The sequence below is a fragment of the Thunnus albacares genome, chromosome 11 (assembly GCF_914725855.1).
Source record: "Thunnus albacares chromosome 11, fThuAlb1.1, whole genome shotgun sequence".
NCBI classification, from domain to species: Eukaryota; Metazoa; Chordata; class Actinopteri; order Scombriformes; family Scombridae; genus Thunnus; species Thunnus albacares.
Genome location: NC_058116.1, coordinates 34,060,572 through 34,080,744, shown reverse-complemented (window position 1 = coordinate 34,080,744; position 20,173 = coordinate 34,060,572). Strand labels below are relative to the sequence as shown.

Sequence of the window (20,173 nt, the reverse complement as noted above, 5' to 3'; positions counted from 1 at the left end):
TTCTAAACAGAGGCTCCAGAGTTTGATCTGAAGAATTACCCCAAGAATACAGTTTATGTGAGAGCAGGATCCAACCTGACCTTTGAGATTCCTCTCACCGGCAGGCCCATGCCTAAAGTGACTATGTCCAAAAACAATGTTGTCATCAAGGGATCCAAGAGGCTGCTGACTGAAGTAACACCAGACACCTTAATCATCACTCTCAATGAAAGCATGGCAAGCGACGCTGGCAAATATGAAGTCACTGCCTCAAATGCTGGAGGTACCACCAAAATCTTCATTAACTTCGTTGTACTAGACAGACCCGAACCTCCTACTGGACCAGTCGAGATTGGAGAGGTTGGAGAGACCACAGTGTGTCTGAAATGGGCTCCTCCAGAGAATCATGGTGGCAGTCCTGTTACCAACTACATTGTACTGAAACGTGAAACCAGCACTCCTGCCTGGATAGAGGTGTCAACTAGCATTGCCAGAAGCTCATTTAAGGTGACTAAGTTGACCAAGGGAGAGGAGTATCAGTTCAGGATAAAGGCTGAGAATCGCTACGGCATCAGCGACCACATTGACAGCAAGCCAGTCACGATAAAGCTTCCATACAGTAAGTCAATAGTAGTAATTATTTTCTTTTTTGTGGACTACAAATTGGCATAACACGTGGGGGGAAATAATCTTTCTGTCCACCATTAATTATTCCTTTACTGTGACGAGTTTTATTACATGGATTATCCCTCTGAATAAAGACTAACATTAAAGTTACTCTGGTCATTACAGCCTTCCCTGGACCTCCATCCACACCATGGGTCAGCTATGTATCTAGAGAGAGCCTGACAGTCTGCTGGAATGAGCCAGTCAATGACGGTGGAAACCCTGTGATTGGATATCATCTCCAGATGAAGGAGCGGAGCAGCATCCTCTGGCAGAAGATCAATAAGACAGCAATCCCAGGAAATCAGTGGCGGGTCACCAATATCTGCCCTGGTCTCATTTATGAATTCAAGGTGGCAGCTGAAAATGCCGCTGGTATTGGAAAGATTAGCAAGACATCAGAAGAGGTGTTGGCTATTGATGCCTGTGGTAAGTGTTTTTGAATTGTATCTCTATCTCCAGTTTGTCTGAAAAGGTGACATCATCTGACATTCAAAATTAATCAGTTTGATCTGAATTTTATGGGGTCCCGTAGCCCTCAAAACCTAAATTAAGATTCCATTATTTAATAGTTAATGATTTTTCATCTTCACCACTTTAATACTGTAGAGCCCCCAGCAAATGTTCAAGTCACAGAAGTCACCAAGAACTCAGTCAGCCTGGCCTGGCAGAGGCCTCCATATGATGGTGGCAGCAAGATTACCGGCTACAGTGTGGAGAGGAGGGAAGCTCCCGATGGCAGATGGGTGAAGGCCAACTTCACAAATATCATTGAAATGGGCTTTACTGTATCTGGACTGAACCAGGATGTGTCTTACGAGTTCAGAGTGTTCGCCAAGAATACTGTTGGGTCTGTCAGCAATCCATCTCTTATTGCTGGCCCAGTCACTTGCATTGATGCATGTGGTGAGTTGCATTTTATCTACATTACTAATGTTAGTATGCATAGGGAATTTACTGTCTCCATCTTGATGAAAGTTGGTTGACTGTTTAAACATCAGAGACAATGATGGAAATAATCCCAAGATTGTATTGTTCTGTCCCTGCCAAAGTATGTTATGTTGTACTTTTTCAATAAACCAGACCAACTAAACCAATAAACCAAACCAAAAAATATCCTTTGTCCCACAGGTGCTCCAGCCATTGACCTTCCTCCAGAGTATCTGGATGTGGTACAGTACAAAGCTGGAGCTTCGGTTAAACTCGGAGTAGGAATCATTGCCAAGCCTCTGCCAACCCTCGAATGGCTCAAGAATGGAAAGGAACTTGTAGCTACCTCTACCGTTAGTGTCGAAAGCACAACTGACTCTTCTGCTGTCCTGATCAAGGATGCATCTCGCCTTGACACAGGCTCATATGAGGTTAAGATCAAGAATGTTTTGGGGTCAGCATCTGCAACCATCAGGATTGAAATCCTAGGTTTGTAGAAATTCTTGCCATATTCCTATATAATAACAGAATTCTGAATTAATCAGTTGAATAAGTTTGAGATCATCAAGTTTAATGCAATCTTCTATCATCCCAGTATTTATTGCTCATATGCTTTGACTTTTTATCCCCCTGTAGATAAACCTGGACCCCCAGCTGGCATCATTAACTTCGTCTCCATTACGGCAGAAAAGATCATATTCAGCTGGGAGCCTGTGCCTGAGGTTGAGCTGGGAGGTTCCAAGGTGACCCACTACATTATCGAGAGGCGCGAAACCAGCCGAGTAGTCTGGTCAACAGTTTCGGACAGGCACGAGCAGACCCACATTGCTGTCGGCAAGCTAGTGCGAGGAAATGAATACGTGTTCCGTGTCAGGGGTGTTAATAAGTTTGGAGTTGGAGAGCCACTGGAGTCGGAGCCAGTCATCGCAAAGAATGCCTTTGGTATGCTTTGGGCTATATTATGAATATGATTGTAAAAATGAATAAGTCTTATGGACTGATATAGTCCTACTGCTTTACAGTCATAAGAAAAAATATACCAATTTTTATAAAGATTGTTATTATGTTGCCACTTGCATTTCCTTAACTTTTTTTTTTTTTTTTTTTACATTTCTTTAGTGACTCCCGGGCAGCCTCGTACTCCCGAGGTGAACACCACCACCAAGACCAATATGGTGGTAGAATGGGACAAACCAGGAGTAGATGGAGGCAGCCCTGTTACAGGCTACTACCTGGAGAGACGCGACAAGAAGAGCTTGCGCTGGATCAAAGTTTACAAAGACCCTGTTACTGACATCAAACAGACCGTCTACCACCTGACAGAAGGACATGAGTACCAATATCGTGTCTGTGCCATTAACAAGGCTGGAGAAGGACCGTTCTCTGATGCATCAGAATACTACAAGGCTGCTGATCCAGTTGGTAAGCGGTCTTTCAATGAGTTCCAATGAGAACAATAAAGATAGATATATGCATCTACCACCTAACAAATGCATTCCATTCATAGATCCACCAGATGAGCCTTGCAAGCTGAAGGTGGTGGACTCCACCAAGACATCCATCACCTTGGGCTGGTCCAAACCAGAATGGGATGGAGGCAGTGAGGTCACCAGCTACGTGGTGGAGAAACTTATTGAGGGAGAGGAAGAATGGGCTGTGATCACCTCCAAGGGAGAGGTCAAGACAACAGAGTACACAGTTCATGACCTAAAGCCGGATGTCAACTACTTCTTCAGAGTGTCTGCCATCAACTGTGCTGGCCGTGGAGATCCTCTGGAGATGACAGAGCCTGTGCAGGCCAAAGATATCCTGGGTAAATTAATCATTGATATTGAAAATGTGAAGTGTGTTCAGTTTACAGTAATGTCTTGGTTTCTTTGTACATGACTCACATACTATATACCTTGTGCCCTTGTATATTTTCATGATTCTCACAGAGGAGGCCCAGATTGACTCAGATGTGGCCATGAGAACTCACTACATTGTGAAGGCTGGCAAGGATGTGGAGCTGTCTGTCCCTCTGAAGGGCAGACCTGCTCCCTCTGCTTCCTGGAGCAAGGGAGAGGAATGCATTGACCACAACCCCAAGTATGAGTTCCACCACTCAGACACTACCACAGTCCTTGTGATGCGTGATGTGACCAGGCTTGACACTGGAAAGTACACAGTCAAGGTTGAGAATGGTGTGGGAGAGCCCAAGACGCTGACCCTGTCCATGAAAGTCCAGGACACTCCAGCTCAGTGCAGGAACCTGGTACTAAAGGAGGTGACCCGTGGAAAGGTCACCCTCTGCTGGGAGCCTCCGCTCCTTGATGGTGGTGCTGAAATCACAAACTATATTGTTGAGAAGAGGGACTCTTCCAAGAGATCCTACTCTGCAGTGACAAGCAAATGCACAGATACAACATACACCATTGAAGATCTCTCAGAGAAGACATCCTTCTTCTTCCGTGTGTTAGCAGAGAATGAGAATGGTGTCGGTGATCCATGTGAAACACATGAACCAGTGAAGGCTACAGAGACTCCAGGACCAGTCAAGGAGGTGTCTATGAAAGATTCATCCAAGACCTCTGTCACTCTGCAGTGGCTGAAGCCTGATTATGATGGCGGCAGCATCGTCTCTGACTACGTCATTGAAAAGAAGCATGAGAAGGAGGGGGAATGGTCACTTGGAGGAACCAGCAGACAGTGTGAGTTTGAAGTCAAGAAACTCAAGGAGCACTCAGATATGTTCTTCAGAGTTTCTGCCAGGAATGAAAAGGGACAGGGTGAGTTTGTTGAGATTGGGCCTATAAAGGTGATCGACTACATTATCACACCTGAAGCAAGCCTTGCAGACTATCCAGATGGCAGAATCAATGTTCGCCTTGGTCACAATGTGCACATTGAGCTGCCATACAAAGGCAAACCCAGACCTGCTATTCTGTGGCTGAAGGACAACCTGCCTCTGAGGGAAAGTGACGTAATCCGCTTCAAGAAGACAGAAAACAAAGCCACTCTAATGATTAAGAATGTGAAGAAGGAGAATGAGGGAAAATACACCCTGACCCTCGACAACATGGTCAACAGGAGATCCTTCCACATCCATGTCATCACACTTGGACCGCCATCAAAGCCTGTTGGACCCATCCGCTTGGATGAGGTAAGAGCTGAGAGTATCATGATCTCCTGGGATGAACCCAATGATGATGGCGGTGGAGACATTACCTGCTACTCTGTGGAGAAGCGTGACACCTCCCAGTCTGACTGGAAGATGGCATGCTCCAGTGTAGAGGGAACTCAGTTCAGGGTGCCCCACCTGATCAAGGGCAGTCAGTACCAATTCAGAGTGTGTGCTGAGAATAGGTACGGTGTCAGTGAGCCTCTGGTCTCACAGATGGTAGTTGCCAAACATCAGTTCAGGCCCCCCGGCCCACCTGGCAAACCTGTCGTGTACAATGTCACCACTGATGGCATGACTATCCGGTGGGAGACACCCATCTATGATGGTGGTACCCCCATCATGGGCTACCATGTGGAGAAGAAGGAGAAGAACAGCATCACATGGCAAAAGGTGAATACTGTTGTGGTCAAAGAAACAGAATTCAGGATCTTGGAACTGATCGAAGGTCTTGAGTACTCCTTCAGAGTCTACGCCCAGAATGATGCCGGCTTCAGCAGAATGAGTGATGAGAGCAAGCCAACCATGGCCGTCAGTCCTGTTGGTGAGTTCTGATTCACACTATGATTTTTTCTGTTTTCTTGTTACACTTCCATCACATACAATATTGGTTATAAGTTTAGCAAAATCACTTTAGTTCTAAAACCAGACTAACATGTAGTTTGACAGAGAAACAGAGAAACAGAGAAATAGCAAAACATTGCTATAACCACTACTCCAGATTATGACGGAACATTTGATTCTCCAGTAACCACTGTTTTATAGATTTGAAGAGATGCATCTCATGTATTTCAGATCCTCCTGGCCAGCCCGACTACACTGATGTGACTAGTGATTCAATAAGTCTTAAATGGGATGCACCCAAACGTGACGGAGGTAGCAAGATTACTGGCTACACCGTTGAGAAACGCCAAGGACATGGCCGCTGGTTCAAAGCCAACTTGACTGACGTGCATGACTGCCAGTATACTGTCAGTGGTTTGGCAACAAATGAGCGCTATGAGTTCAGAGTGATTGCCAGGAATGCCATTGGTGTCGTCAGCCCTCCATCCAACTCCTCTGGATTGATTGTGGTCAGAAGTGAGAACGGTGAGTAATGACAGGACAGCAAGTGTGTACCTGGTAGAGAATAGGGTTTCTGATTGTGTTATTAAAAACTTGAACTTCAGGACTGATGGGTAAATGACCAAACAGCTTGCTGGCTGCAGTGCAAATCATAGTTCTCATTTTTAAAGCATAGTAAAGCAACGTACTGAAAACTAATGCATCCCTCTTTCCTCCAAATCAGCTTCTCCTCATATTGAGTTTGGCCCAGAGTACTTCGAGGGTTTGACAGTCAAGGCAGGAGACAACATCAGGCTGAAGGTGACGATCACAGGACGCCCTGTTCCTAAGGTTGTCTGGCACAGAGACGGTGTCGAGATTACCAAAAAGATGATGGATGTTATCAATGTAGCTGGATCCAGCACCCTGTTTGTCAGGGATGCTGACCGTACTCACGCTGGCCACTACACCGTGGAGGCTACCAATGGATCTGGAAGCAAAAAGGAGAACATCCTTGTTCAAGTCCAAGGTATGTAGTTTTGTCAGTTTGCCCTTAATATTACAGTAAAGTTGTTTGCACCACTGTATATAGTTATTTTAGCACTGTAGTACATATTATAAAGCTTACATTGAGACAAAAGCAGTTTAATTTTTCATCTGCTATCCAGTTTTTTACACTTACAAGAGAGGATTGAATAAATGATAAGAAATATAAAAATAAACATATTTTAAGAACTTTATACAGTTTGGGATCAGCAAAGTGTATATATAAGAGTCTATACAGGAGAGAGGTGATATGAGGGTTCTCAATCTGGTAGCAAGAGTGTGAGGGGGCTCTTGTTGTGTGGTATAGTCATTTATTTTCTAACTTTTCTCACACACCTATGTGATACAGACACACCTGGGGAGCCGGTAGGACCCATCACTTTCAGCAACATCTCCGAGGGCAGGTGTACTCTGTCCTGGAACCCACCAGAGAAGGATGGCTGCTCTGAGATTTCACATTACATTGTTGAGAAGCGTGAGACCACCAAGATCTCCTGGGCTTTAGTGTCTGACGAATGTGAAGAGTGCACTTTCACTGCAACCAAGCTCATGAAGACCAATGAGTACCAGTTCAGGGTCTCTGCCGTCAACAAGTTTGGCATTGGCAGACCTTTGGAATCCAGCCCCATCATTGCACAGTTGCAATACAGTGAGTGAAACATTGGAAAAGCAGTTTTATTCAACATTTCAGATAAAAGAAAAGGTGCCGGTTACAGCTATGCAATAATTTACCAGACACAAACAGGCTGTTGGTCCGGACTGGTTTTCCGGGCTCATAGTACTTTGTTCTATTGGTACATAAACACAATTTTAACAGGAGGGGAGCATTAAGGGGGGAACAAACTATGACATAACACCAGACCTCTTGTAGACCACTGACCAGATATTTTGACCATCATGTCAGGGATTTTAATGCCGTTAAATGGGACATTTTTACCACATTTGAACCCAAACCATGATCTTTCCCAAAACTGTGGTTTTTGTGCCTTAACTTAACTATTTTAACCCAAACCATGGAAGGATTGGTGGATCACCTGTAAGCACAAACTTTCCTCCATTTGGAAACAATTTGAATTTGATCATATGATCTTGTGCAATCAACATCAATGCTCATGTGTAATAATTCTGTACCGACATTACGTAGACAATTGACAGAGCGGAATCCGGACCAATAGCCACTTCTAAAAGAAAAATGTAATTTCTACATGCACCACTTTTCTTGTTTCCCCCAGCTGTTCCTGATGCTCCAGGCACTCCTGATGCCACTGAGGTGACAGGAGAGAGCATCACCCTGGCCTGGGCTCCTCCAACATCTGATGGAGGAAACCCCATCCACCACTATATTCTAGAGAAACGAGAGAAGAAGACTATCCGGTTCTACAAGGTGATTACCAAGAAGCCTATTGTCGAGTGCGCTCACCAGGTGCTCCATCTGACCGAAGATATGGAATATGAGTTCCGTGTCATGGCTGTGAATGATGCTGGTGTTGGAGCTCCCAGCAACATCTCCATTCCTATCAAAGCTGCTGAACCAAAGGATATCCCCTGTGCTCCATCTGTGGTCTGTGTGTCAGACTCCACCAACAGCTCCATCAGTCTGGAATGGTCCAAGCCTGCGGATGACGGAGGCATGGAGATCCTGGGCTACATCATCGAGATGATGAAGGCTGATGAGACAGAATGGAAGAGAGTAAATGAGGAGCTGGTAGCAGAAACCCATTATGTGGTGGGTGGCTTACAGACAGGAGCTGAGTATAAGTTCCGTGTTGCAGGTGTCAATCATGTGGGAAGAGGTGAAGACCAGGAGACTTCAGAGCCTGCTCAGGCTGTTGACAGGCAAACACCACCACAGGTTGATATTGATGCTGCCTTCAAGCAGACACACATTGTCAAGGCTGGAGGTTCAGTGTGCCTGGGCGTCAACTTCAGAGGAAAGCCCATTCCCACTGCCACCTGGGTGAAAGAAGAAGGAGAGTTGGGTGTCCTGTCAGAGATCATAACTACAGAAGGCAGCAGTTCTCTATGCATTGAAAACTGTTCTAGAAATGACACAGGCAAATACACTGTTAACCTGGAGAATGCCAGTGGCAGCAAGGCAATTACTTTCACTGTAAAGGTGATGGACACTCCTGGAACTCCACAGGCTGTGGCCTTGAAGCAAGTGTCCAGAGGCTCAGTCACAATTATTTGGGAGCCTCCACTTAATGATGGTGGAGCACGAATCCATCACTATATCGTTGAAAGGCGTGAAGCTAGCCGTCGCACCTGGCAGGAGTCTGGTGGCAAGTGCACTCAGCATATCATGAAGATCCAGGACTTGCTGGAGGGGGTACCATACTTCTTCAGAGTCTCTGCAGAGAACCAGTATGGTGTGGGTGAGGCATTTGAGCTGACTGAGCCTGTCATTGCCACTGCACAGCCATCCGCTCCGAAGAGACTGGACATCCTTGACACCACAGACAGCTCTGTGTCACTGGGCTGGCTCAAACCAGAGCATGACGGTGGTAGCCGCATCCAGAGTTACACCATTGAGGCTAAGCCAAAGGGTACAGACAAATGGGTAGTGATTGGTAACACCAAGAATCTCACCTATGATATTGAAAAGCTCAACAAGGGTGATGAGTATGACTTCCGTGTGAAGGCTAAGAATGAAGCTGGCTTCAGCCAGCCCAGGGAAACTGTGACCCCCGTGCTCGTCAAAGAGCCTCACATTGAACCTGCTGCTGACCTCAGTGAGATCACCGGCCAGCTCATTACATGCAGGTCTGGTAGCACCTTCACCATCGATGTTCCCATTAGCGGTAGACCCGCTCCCAAAGTCACCTGGAAGCTAGAGGAGATGAGGTTGAAAAACTCTGACAGAGTTACCATCAAAGTAACTAAGAATAGAGCCAGCATCTCAGTCAAGGAGGCCATGAGAGGTGATGGTGGTAAATACTACCTGACTCTGGAGAATGTGACAGGAGCTAAGACCTTCACTGTTGAAGTTAATGTCACTGGTAGACCCAGTCCTCCAACCGGACCCATTGAAATCTCATCCATCACCTCTGCATCCTGCGACATTAACTGGCAACCACCAGAGGACGATGGTGGCACTGACATTACCAACTACATTGTAGAGAAGCGTGAGTCTGGCTCTACTGCCTGGCAGCTGATCAACTCCAGTGTAAAGCGCACATCTCTCCATGTTTCTCATCTGACCAAGTACATGCAGTACACATTCAGGGTCTCTGCCGAGAACCGGTTTGGTGTCAGCAAGCACACGGAGTCTGAGACTATTGTTGCAGAGCATCCTTTCAGTGAGTACAATTATATCAACTTAAATTTTTGACAGCAATTCAATATTTGAATGTTAAAGAACATATTTTTAAACGTTTCTTAGATTTTCAATGTCTGTGAAAAAAATCTTCTTTTGAGTCAGGCTGTGATATAGGTGACTGTACTCAAAAACAAAATCTCATTTTTTAATCACAGCACCTCCTGGCGCACCAACAAGGCCCTCAGTCATCAATGTCACTGCCAACACAATGACCCTGACATGGGAGGAGCCCTACCATGATGGTGGCAGCAAGGTGACAGGTTACTGGATTGAGAAGAAGGAGAGGAACATTATTCTGTGGGTGAGGGAGAACAAGATCCCATGCTTCGAGTGCTCCTACCAGGTGGAGGGCCTAGTTGAAGGTCTGGAGTACCAATTCAGGATTTATGCCATGAACAGTGCTGGGCTGAGCAAAGCCAGCGAGGCCTCCAAGGGAGCAGTGGCTCAAAACCCTGTTGGTGAGTGTTTTTTGTTTTTTTTGACACTTTTATTTTTAGTTTTTGTATAAACGGAGAATAAATGGGGTCTGGACATAACAGCACAATCAGTAAAAGAAAAAAAGCACAGGTACAGTTCACAATGCATTCCAAAGGGTTCAGAAAAGAAAAAGGAAGACTGTTAAAAGTCTGTATGAATATAACAATCCCATTTTTCTCCTTATTTATGTTGATAAGAAGGGCAATGGTGGGAGGGTCCCTCTGATGCCAGCATTTTGTAATTGTTTTTTTACTTGCGGCCATAAATATCTTCAAAAGATGTGTGTCGCTTTTACCGAGACCTTTAGGAATGTTTCCGAGGTACAAAAAAGTGAAAGAAAAATCAGATTTAAGGTTCACCTGTTGGTGAGTGCTGAAAAATGTGTATCACACTATCCAGTTCTTTATGTTTAGGTAATATGGCTTTGCTCTGGCATGTCTGACAAAAATTATCTTTCTATTTTTTAGATCCACCAAGTAAGCCAGAAGTCACAAATGTCACGAGAACCACTGTGTCCCTCAAATGGTCGACTCCACTGAATGACGGTGGCAGCCCCATTGTGGGATACATCATTGAGCGTAAGCCATATACTGTGACTGGTGAAGGCCGCTGGCTGAAATGTAACTACACCAATGTGACAGACACTTTCTACACTGTGACTGCCCTGGGAGAGGGAGAACCCTATGAGTTCAGAATCATCGCCAAGAACGCAAACCAGGTCTTCAGCTCACCCTCAGAGTCCACCGGCTCTGTGCAGTGCAAGACTGACTTCGGTAAGATGTGTTTCTTTGATCATGACACAATACCACCAGTACAGCCCTTTACATATCTGACCTTAACTATCAAAATAAAAACTGTCTCAAGTTTCATGCGACATGTATTAATATAACCAATATTGAAAAAAGGAAACATCCAGTTTACTTTAGCTAGTAAGTTAGTTAGTTTACTTTTCTCATTGGCTAAATAAACACATCACTTTTTCCACCAAGTTTCTCCCAGGTCTTTTTGGAGTAGGTAGAACTTTTACACCTCTTTAAAAGGGTTGGGGCATCAACACAGATATTGTTATAGTAACTAGGGCTGAATAATTAATCAAAACCGCAATATGGCCTACTGCAATTTTCAAATCGCAGGAGGCACAATATTTGTTAAAGGTGAAATATGTGTCAAAATACCATTTTAAATTAAATATTGTCATGCTGCAGAGATGTCCTGGCCAATACATCATATTCTACAGGCCTAAGAAAACATATTTGTTTGGTACAAACCCGCGCAAAAATCACACCATCATCATTTTAATATGTTTTTCAATTAAAATGAGAATAATGAGGTAAAAATGATCATTTTCTCTAATATTGCAAATCATATCGAAATTGCAATATCAGTCAGAATACTCGCATTATATATTTTTTCAAAGTCGTTCAGTCCTAATAGTAACCATTTTCCTTTTTCATCCAACAGAGCCTCCAAAGGCCCAGCTGGACAGCAAACTCATGTCCGAAACTGTAAAGGTCAGAGCTGGTTCAGACCTGGTTCTGGATGCAGCGGTGGGTGGTAGGCCTGACCCCAAAGCTTCCTGGTCCAAGGGCAAAAAGGAGCTGGAGTTGTGTGAAAAGTACCACCTGCAGTACACATCCACCAGGGCCATGGCCATCATCAAGTTCTGTGACAGAGATGACACTGGAAAGTATATCCTCACTGTCAGGAATGTGAGTGGAACCAAGACCGCTGAGGTCAACGTCAAAGTGCTTGGTGAGTGAGATTGTTTTGTTTTTCCACCTTTCAAGTCTACGCATTTCACTGGGAGTATTAAAACAACATTATGCAACTATTTTACTTTAAAATACCAGCTTCAAAATAATTTTGATGGTATTCTGACTTGTAATAGGGAGAGTGGCATCTCTTTCAGTCCCACTCCACGTCCTGGGTTAGGGTTAGGGAAATACAGTCTGGTGGCTGCTAGTCTGTGTCTTAGTTCTGTTGATAATGATATAGTTATATTGGTGAGATAACATGTGATTGACTTGTGGTAGAAGAGGATACTGTTGCTCCTGCTCAGCAGATGCTACGTAATCTTGCTTTAATTTGAGGCAGTTATCCAAAGTGTCTTACCATGAGCACATCTGTTGCATACAGACACCCCTGGAGTGTGTGAAGGCAGCATCGAAATCAGCAAGGTCACTGAAGAGTCGTGCACCCTGAGCTGGAAGCCTCCTCTCGAGGATGGTGGCGATGAGGTCTCCGGCTACATCGTGGAAAGGCGCGACACCAACAGGCTCAACTGGGTCATCATGCAGGCCGAATGCAAGGAGCTGACCTGCAACATCACAGGGCTGTTCAAGAACACAGAGTATCTGTTCAGAGTCCGGGGAGTCAACAAATATGGAGCTGGAGTCCACCTCCAGTCAGCACCCATGATTGCCAGAAACACCTTCAGTAAGTGCTGCCATCAGATCATTGAAAAATAACTGTAAATAATGATTTAAAAGCCCAACATCCTAAAAATCTAGTCTTAAATTCTACTCTTTTAATCTTAAACACTTGTATTTATGTATGTTTTTTTTTAAGAATAAACTTTTCTTGCAACCTACTATACTCAGCCAAATCTTTCCAAAACATAGTGGCCCTGTTTGCAAAGTATTAGATTCATTCCTAAAAAAATAAAACCACAAATGTGATCCTCATAAATTGTAACACTCGGTTATCTTTCTAATCTGTCTTCCTCCAGCTGTGCCAACTCCTCCTGGTGCTCCAGAGATCCTGGCGTCTGGAAAGGACTTTGCCACCATTGAGTGGCTGAAGCCGGAGAGTGATGGAGGCAGCCCATTGATCAACTACCTGGTTGAGAGGCGTGAGAGGAAGAGCGCCCGCTGGGTGAAGGTGAACAGGGACGGAACTCACCTGGAAACAACGCTGAAGGTGTCCGGTTTGGTTGAAGGCAACATCTACCAGTTCAGAGTGACAGCCATCAACAAGGCCGGAGAGAGCGAACCCAGCGAGGTTTCTCTGTATGTTGTCTGCAGAGTTCCAACATGTAAGTCCAGTTTGTCTGACTCTTAGTACCTAACATTACATGCAACAATTCTCTTTTTCTTTGAGGTTTCTTTTGTACACTGTGAAGAGAGAACAAGTTTTGTTGACAATTCTGAGACTTACTATCTCTTGTGACCATTAAGATTTCAATTAAACCTTTACAACTGGCAATACCAGAGATCTATTGATCTTCAGCCCTGTATCCTCCCCTCTTAGGCACCCCTGCTCCTCCTTCAATCCCTCGTATCACCGACACTCACGCTGACAGCATTAGCCTGGCCTGGTCCTGCCCTGTGGAGGATGGAGGTGCTGACGTGATGGGCTACATCCTGGAGATGCAGGAAGCCGGAGCAGAGGAGTGGACAAAGGCCCATGAAAAGACCCTGCGGGCTATGGAATATGTGGTAACTGGACTCACAGCGGGCAAGAAGTACTGTTTCAGAGTGGCTGGTGTCAACATCAATGGCACAGGAGACTTCAGTGAACCATGTGCTGAGACCGAGCCAGTGGAGAGAATTGGTAAGTTACATATCAGATCAATATTTTCTCTGCAGCCTTAGCCTGCTTCTGCTCTCTTAGTGGTATTAGTGGTATCAATACCGAGAAAAGTAGTACATCATTGCGAGTAAGTTATATTGCTTTACAACAAAATAAAGAGCCACTTGATTTCAAACTTCAAACAAATGGTAATTTTCATTCACATATAACATGCTTTGACTGGACATTTGGCCTGACACAAACATTCTTCTTCTAGTGCAAAGGAGTTTATTTCTGTCTTTTAAACACATAAGATAAAATGTATGTAAATTCTAAGATCACCAACATTACAACCCATCTATTATATATTAATCATCTCTTCCTCTCACACAGAAACTCCTGACTTTGAGCTCCATGATGACCTGAAGAAGACCATCTGCCTGCGTGCTGGCGGCTCCCTGCGCATGTTCGTAAATGTCACTGGCCGTCCTGCTCCCGCCATCACCTGGAGCAAGCCTGGTGTTGACCTCCACAACCGAGGCTTCATTGACATCACCAACACGTCCACCACACTCATCATCGATAGGGTCCACCGCTACGATGCCGGCAAGTACACGCTGGTAGCTGAGAACTCTGCTGGGAAACAGGAAGTCAACATTCTGGTCAAGGTCTATGGTAAGTTGATAATTACTTATTTATCTATCATCATGACACTGATTGTATGTGATGTGCTACATTTTGGAAAGTTTAGATTTTAACTACAAACTACACTGATTGATTGATTGATAATACTTTACTGTCAGATCAAGTCTGAAATTTTTCTTGCACCACAGCAGCTCCATTTGCAGGATCACAGAAAAGACAAAAAATATTTTAATCATTTTTAATAATGTCACATAACATTACAGTCACAAAAGACAATATTCAAGGCCTTTCAATTTACATTTGATCTGGGACTAAGCTCCATATTTAATTTTAGGATTGACTGGTATACAAAAAAGAGTGCTTCAGCCTAACCCTATAAATAGTGGAAGCCTGTATCTCTGGTTCGGTGGTAACAATTTATATGGACTGTTCAGGACATGGTTGGTGTCAGAGATAATATTGTTGGCCAGCCTTAATATGTTATTATAGTAGGCTGATTCTCAAAGTTTCTCAAGAGGTTGGCCGGCAATCTTTGAGCAGATTTTCGTTTGGTGGAGCAGTTTTGACTTTAAAATAGTAGACAAACATTTCTACCATGTAGTATTACAATACTGTAGAACACTTATAAGACACAGAAATTAAAAAAAAAGAATTTGTCTCCTGCCCGAAAGGCCTTAGAAAATAAATTATTTGTTTTGTCTTTTTGCAGACAAATTGTGGTTTTTCCAAGTTAACAGATGGTCTCTCATTAGGCCCCAGTATTTATCTGAAAATACCTGCTTGATTTTTTCATTATTGATAACAAATTATGTTTATTATTATAGATACTCCTGGACCAACTGGACCAATCAAGATCAAGGAGCTGACCAAGGAGTCTGCCACCATTTCCTGGGATGCCCCAGCCGTAGACGGCGGTGCTCCTGTCAACAACTACATCATCGAGAGGCGTGAGGCCTCCATGAGAGCCTACAAGACCGTCACCTCCAAGTGCAGCAAGACTTCTTACAAGATCGATAACCTGATGGAGGGCATGCTGTACTACTTCCGTGTACTCCCCGAAAACATCTATGGTGTTGGTGAACCCTGTGAGACTCCAGACCTCATCCTGATTTGTGAGGTGCCTCTGCCACCACACAAGTTTGAGATGATTGATGTCACCAAGAGCACTGTCACATTGGGCTGGGAGAAACCTGAGCACGATGGAGGCAGCAGGCTAACAGGTTACGTCATTGAGGCCTGTAGGGTTGGCACCGACAAGTGGATGAAGGTGGCCACGCTGAAGATAACAGACTTTGAGCACACCATTGAGAAGCTAAACGAGAAGGAGCAGTACTTGTTCAGAATCAGTGCGGTCAACAGCAGAGGTCCCAGCGAGCCAAAGGAGCTTGTTACAGCTGTCACTGTGCAGGAACAAAGAGGTAACAGACACAAGATTATACTGCTTTTAATCCAACTTAATACACTCGGAAAATATTTTTGGCAAATAAAAAAATAAAAATAAAAACATGATTGTCAAGGAAATTAAGAGATCCCAACTCTGAACATATTGGAGATTCAGAGATTTCCAAGAGGGAGACACCGAGAAGCATCATAACAGCAATAATAACAATAATAATAATAAAAGAAATATGACTAATAATAATAATAGCAGGCATGGGCGTCAAGCAGTATATGTCACAATTCAGTTCACAATCTAATTCACAACTCTTCATGGAATTTGCAATAATATAACTTTTGTTTTTTTCTTCCCCTTCCAGTGATGCCTGCGGTGGATTTCTCCAGTATTCCTCAGAAGGTTGTCAATGTTCTGGCTGGCAAAACCCTGGAGCTGGACCTGCCAATCATTGGCAGGCCTCCTCCCAGCTGTTTCTGGTACTTCAGCGATAACAGGATGAAAGTCTCTGACCGTGTCAAGATCAAGAGCACTGGCAAGTTCTCTAAACTGACTGTGTCGGACACCACCATCAATGACACCGGTAACTACACCCTGGAGGTGAAGAACGCTGTTGGTGTCATCAAAGAGGTCATCAAAGTCGTCATCCTCTGTAAGGAAATCACCATAATTTATTATTTTATTTTGATTATTTAGTGCTGATACTTATTAAGAGTAGATTATGTTGGAGTCAAGTTGGTTCATTTTTATATTGACAACATCACAGGTAATCAATACCAATTACTTAATTAACATTTCCCTTTTAGTCAGTAAATTTGTATTATTTTCTATGGTAATGTAATATGGACTCTGTTGCATAAAGTGAAAGGAAGAACATAAAGTATTTCACTGTAACCACTTAAACTGATTCTCCTTTTCTCAGCCAAACCTGATGAACCAACGGGACCCATCAGGTTCGATGAGATCGATGCCACCACCGTCACCTGCAGCTGGGATCCTCCAGTCAGAGACGGTGGAGCTCCCATCAGTGGCTACGCAGTGGAACAGCGTGACGCCCACAGACCAGGCTGGGTGCCCGTCTGTGACTCTGTCAGTAGACCGACCTTCAAGTTCGTGAACCTTATTGAGGGAGATGAGTATGTCTTCCGTGCAGCTGCTGTAAATAACTATGGCACCGGAGAATTCCTGCAGTCTGAGATCGTCACTTGCAAGAGCTTGAAAAGTAAGACTTCTGCTTTTCTTTAAGCATGATTACACATTTAGGTGAGATTACAATACTCTCTGTACACCAACAGTATGGTAACATGTTGTCCCTCCTTCACAGACGTGCCCGGACCTCCTGGCCGACCAACCATCTTTGATGTTTCTCGTGACGGCATGACTGTGGCCTGGGAGCCGCCAGAGGAAGACGGCGGGCTTGAGGTTTCTGGATACATCATTGAGCGCAAAGAAGTGAGGTCTGACAGATGGGTGCATGCCAACAAGAACCCCGTCACTATGACTAGATACAGGTCAACTGAGCTGATCGAGGGCCTGGAATATGAACACAGAATCATCGCCATCAATGCCAGAGGAATGAGCAAACCAAGTCTACCATCCAAACCAGCGGTGGCAACAGATCCTATTGGTGAGGAAACTGATCCAAACACAGGGTGTCGTGGGGTCTTAAAAAGTAATAAAGGTTGATAAATCAATTTAACAAAAAATAAGGCCCTTACAAAGTATTAAAATGTCTTAAATGCCATTTTCCAAGGAAGTAAGTTTTATAGCTTGTTTTCAATATGTATATTTGTCCAAAGAGGTTGTATACTAAAGTTTGGCTGAATATAATTATTTAATAGGTGTGTAGTGGGATTTTTTGTCGTCACTTATGAAATCATGCTAGATTTGGCATCATCTGAAAAGGACAACCGTTATGTGAAGGACCTGGGCCAGATTTCCTTGCTCAGTCTTGGGGTCTCAAAATGTATGTAAAGGGTCTTAAAAAAGTTCTGAAAAGGTATTAATTTTAACTTCAGGATTCCTGCATATACCCTGAACCACAGATTTATTAATATTTGATCTTTAAAAATGATGTGATAGAAAGAAAGTTCACAGCAAATAATGCATATAGTTATAGCAGGTGAAAACTTTGAAGTGCAAGTATAGAATCATCTGTTTGAATCATTACCTTTTTCATGTAAAGAAAAGATAAAACATTCAAAGCAGAAGCTAGAAATACTAACATGTTTCCCTTCGTTCTCTTCCGTTCAGATCCACCCGGCTGTCCTCAGAACCCGAGGATCACTGATACTACCAAGACATCTGTGTCGCTGGCTTGGAGTCCTCCCGATGACGAGGGAGACGCAAGAGTGGATGGTTACCTGATTGAGATGCAGAAGGTGGGCACCATGGCTTGGCTCAAGTGCAACACTACGCCATCTCTGATCTGCGAGTACACGCTGACCAACATGCCTCAAGGAGAGGAATTCAAATTCCGTGTGATGGCCTGCAATGCTGGTGGCTCTGGAGAGCCTGCTGAAGTACCAGGAACTGTCACTGTCACTGAGATGCTTGGTAAGGATACAGACATAGCAATAACTACACACAACTGCAGTAAGATATTTTTATTTTTATGGAACTATTACAGCTGAAAACTGATTTTCACTGTCACCTTTCTCCAGAATCTCCTGATTATGACCTGGAGCTGAAATACAAAGACGTATACACGGTCCGCCAGGGAGGAGTGGTTAGACTCTCTGTTCCCATCAAGGGTAAACCTCGCCCAACCTGCAAGTGGTCAAAGGACAGTGGTGCAGTCTCTGCCACGGCCATGATTGCCTCCACTGAGGACACCAGTGAGCTGGTTATCAAGGGAGCTGAGAGGAGTGACTCTGGCATGTATGACCTCCTGCTCGAAAATAGGGTTGGCAAGAAGAAGGCCCAAATCAAGGTGAAGGTCATTGGCCGCCCAAGCGCTCCAGAAGGCCCATTGACCTTTGAAGAGATTCAGGCCAACTCTGTCAAGGTGTCCTGGAAGGTGCCCACTGACGACGGTGGCTCAGAGATCCTGGGTTACATTGTGGAAAGAAGAGAGGCCACCAGACACGCCTGGTACACTGTGGACTCCAGAGTGACTGACACTCACCTGGTTGTCAAGGGCCTGAAGGAAGGAACCGAGTACCACTTCAAGGTCACGGCTGAAAACTCCTTTGGTATCAGTGCCTCTCTCAAGTCTGAGCAGCCCCTGGTACCCAAGACTCCTCTCTGTAAGTATTCTTCTCAAGTGTCTTTGAACAGTATGTAATCATCGTGTGATTTTTTACACACATTTATATACCCTCCAAATCTCAACAACAATGCATCCATGTACGCATTCAAATTAATATTACACATATCTTTCTCTTTCCTTTTCTATCACTGACCGAATCTAATCTAAATGAAATAATCAATATTAATTTCATAAGCATAATACAACTACAGATAGAGAGAGACAAATCAAAAATCTGTGTTTTTCAAACTAGGTCCCCCCGAGCCTTCAAGCACCCCACCAGAAATCATGGACATTACCAAGAGCTCTGTGGCTCTGGCCTGGTCCAGACCAAAGGACGATGGTGGTTCTGCCATCACTGGCTACTTTGTTGAGTACAAAGAGGTGTCCGCTGAGACGTGGTCCCGTCACGAGACCAAGATCACCTCCACCATGTTTACTCTGCCTGGACTTACCCCTGACTCAGACTACCAGTTCCGCATTGTTGCCATCAACGACATTGGTGAGAGCGAGGCTGGACCGGTGTCTGACCCAGTCACATGCAAGGATCCATTCGGTAAGTCATGGACATGGAAAATTAATGTAAATATTATATATTTCAGAGTAAATTTAAGTGAAATTATCTTGGGTCCCACTAAGTCCCAAGACTATTTGGTCCTTGAAAATCAACACGTTAGCACTGAGACTAGGAAATTGGCTTTTAAATATTGTTCTTCACACAAGTGGAACAACTTGCAGAAGAAGTAAAATTAGATGAACTAATCCCTTTTAATCATTTTAAATCCCTTTTAGCTGACACGGGGCAGTGTGAATGTTTCTGTTTTAATTGAGATTTAACTTCTACGTGCATATATTGCTTTTATTGCCTTAATATGTTTTATATTATGTGTTCTATTGATTTTATATATTGCTTTTTTGTTTCATATATTTAATGATGCTTATTGCTTATCTGTTCATATTTGCTTTTTGTATTTGCCAATTATTGTTTCTTATCTTTTATATTTGTATTCTAATTATGGTGTCCTTGCAAAAGAGAGCGTGCTCTCAATGGCCGACCCTGTATAAATAAAGATTTGAATGAATGAAAAATTGATCAAGACAACTTCCAATATTTGAATGGAACATATACTCTCTCAGTAGAGTTTACAGACAACTAAATCAGGATTAAAAAAAGATACAGTCAGGAAAAGATGGTGTCAATAAGTCACTAAAACAACTAAAACCCTGTTAAGTGAGCTAACTTTTTTGTTTTTC

The 20,173-nt window shown here is 43.9% G+C and overlaps 1 protein-coding gene across 1 annotated transcript in view; it reads left to right on the top strand.

The window, feature by feature from the left end:
- Window positions 1–20,173, top strand: part of LOC122992878 (titin-like) — a 212,020-nt gene that overhangs the window by 180,228 nt on the left and 11,619 nt on the right. The window contains exons 181-206 of the mRNA XM_044366877.1: window positions 11–598; window positions 772–1,074; window positions 1,255–1,551; window positions 1,777–2,064; window positions 2,212–2,517; window positions 2,695–2,997; window positions 3,083–3,388; window positions 3,513–5,279; window positions 5,531–5,824; window positions 6,024–6,308; window positions 6,675–6,974; window positions 7,558–9,624; window positions 9,800–10,102; window positions 10,589–10,894; window positions 11,583–11,873; window positions 12,258–12,557; window positions 12,850–13,155; window positions 13,371–13,673; window positions 14,025–14,306; window positions 15,101–15,694; window positions 16,034–16,321; window positions 16,592–16,891; window positions 16,994–17,296; window positions 17,923–18,225; window positions 18,333–18,917; window positions 19,173–19,475. Coding sequence (XP_044222812.1) covers window positions 11–598; window positions 772–1,074; window positions 1,255–1,551; window positions 1,777–2,064; window positions 2,212–2,517; window positions 2,695–2,997; window positions 3,083–3,388; window positions 3,513–5,279; window positions 5,531–5,824; window positions 6,024–6,308; window positions 6,675–6,974; window positions 7,558–9,624; window positions 9,800–10,102; window positions 10,589–10,894; window positions 11,583–11,873; window positions 12,258–12,557; window positions 12,850–13,155; window positions 13,371–13,673; window positions 14,025–14,306; window positions 15,101–15,694; window positions 16,034–16,321; window positions 16,592–16,891; window positions 16,994–17,296; window positions 17,923–18,225; window positions 18,333–18,917; window positions 19,173–19,475 — 11,871 coding nt within the window. The remainder of the gene's footprint in view (window positions 1–10; window positions 599–771; window positions 1,075–1,254; window positions 1,552–1,776; window positions 2,065–2,211; window positions 2,518–2,694; window positions 2,998–3,082; window positions 3,389–3,512; window positions 5,280–5,530; window positions 5,825–6,023; window positions 6,309–6,674; window positions 6,975–7,557; window positions 9,625–9,799; window positions 10,103–10,588; window positions 10,895–11,582; window positions 11,874–12,257; window positions 12,558–12,849; window positions 13,156–13,370; window positions 13,674–14,024; window positions 14,307–15,100; window positions 15,695–16,033; window positions 16,322–16,591; window positions 16,892–16,993; window positions 17,297–17,922; window positions 18,226–18,332; window positions 18,918–19,172; window positions 19,476–20,173) is intronic.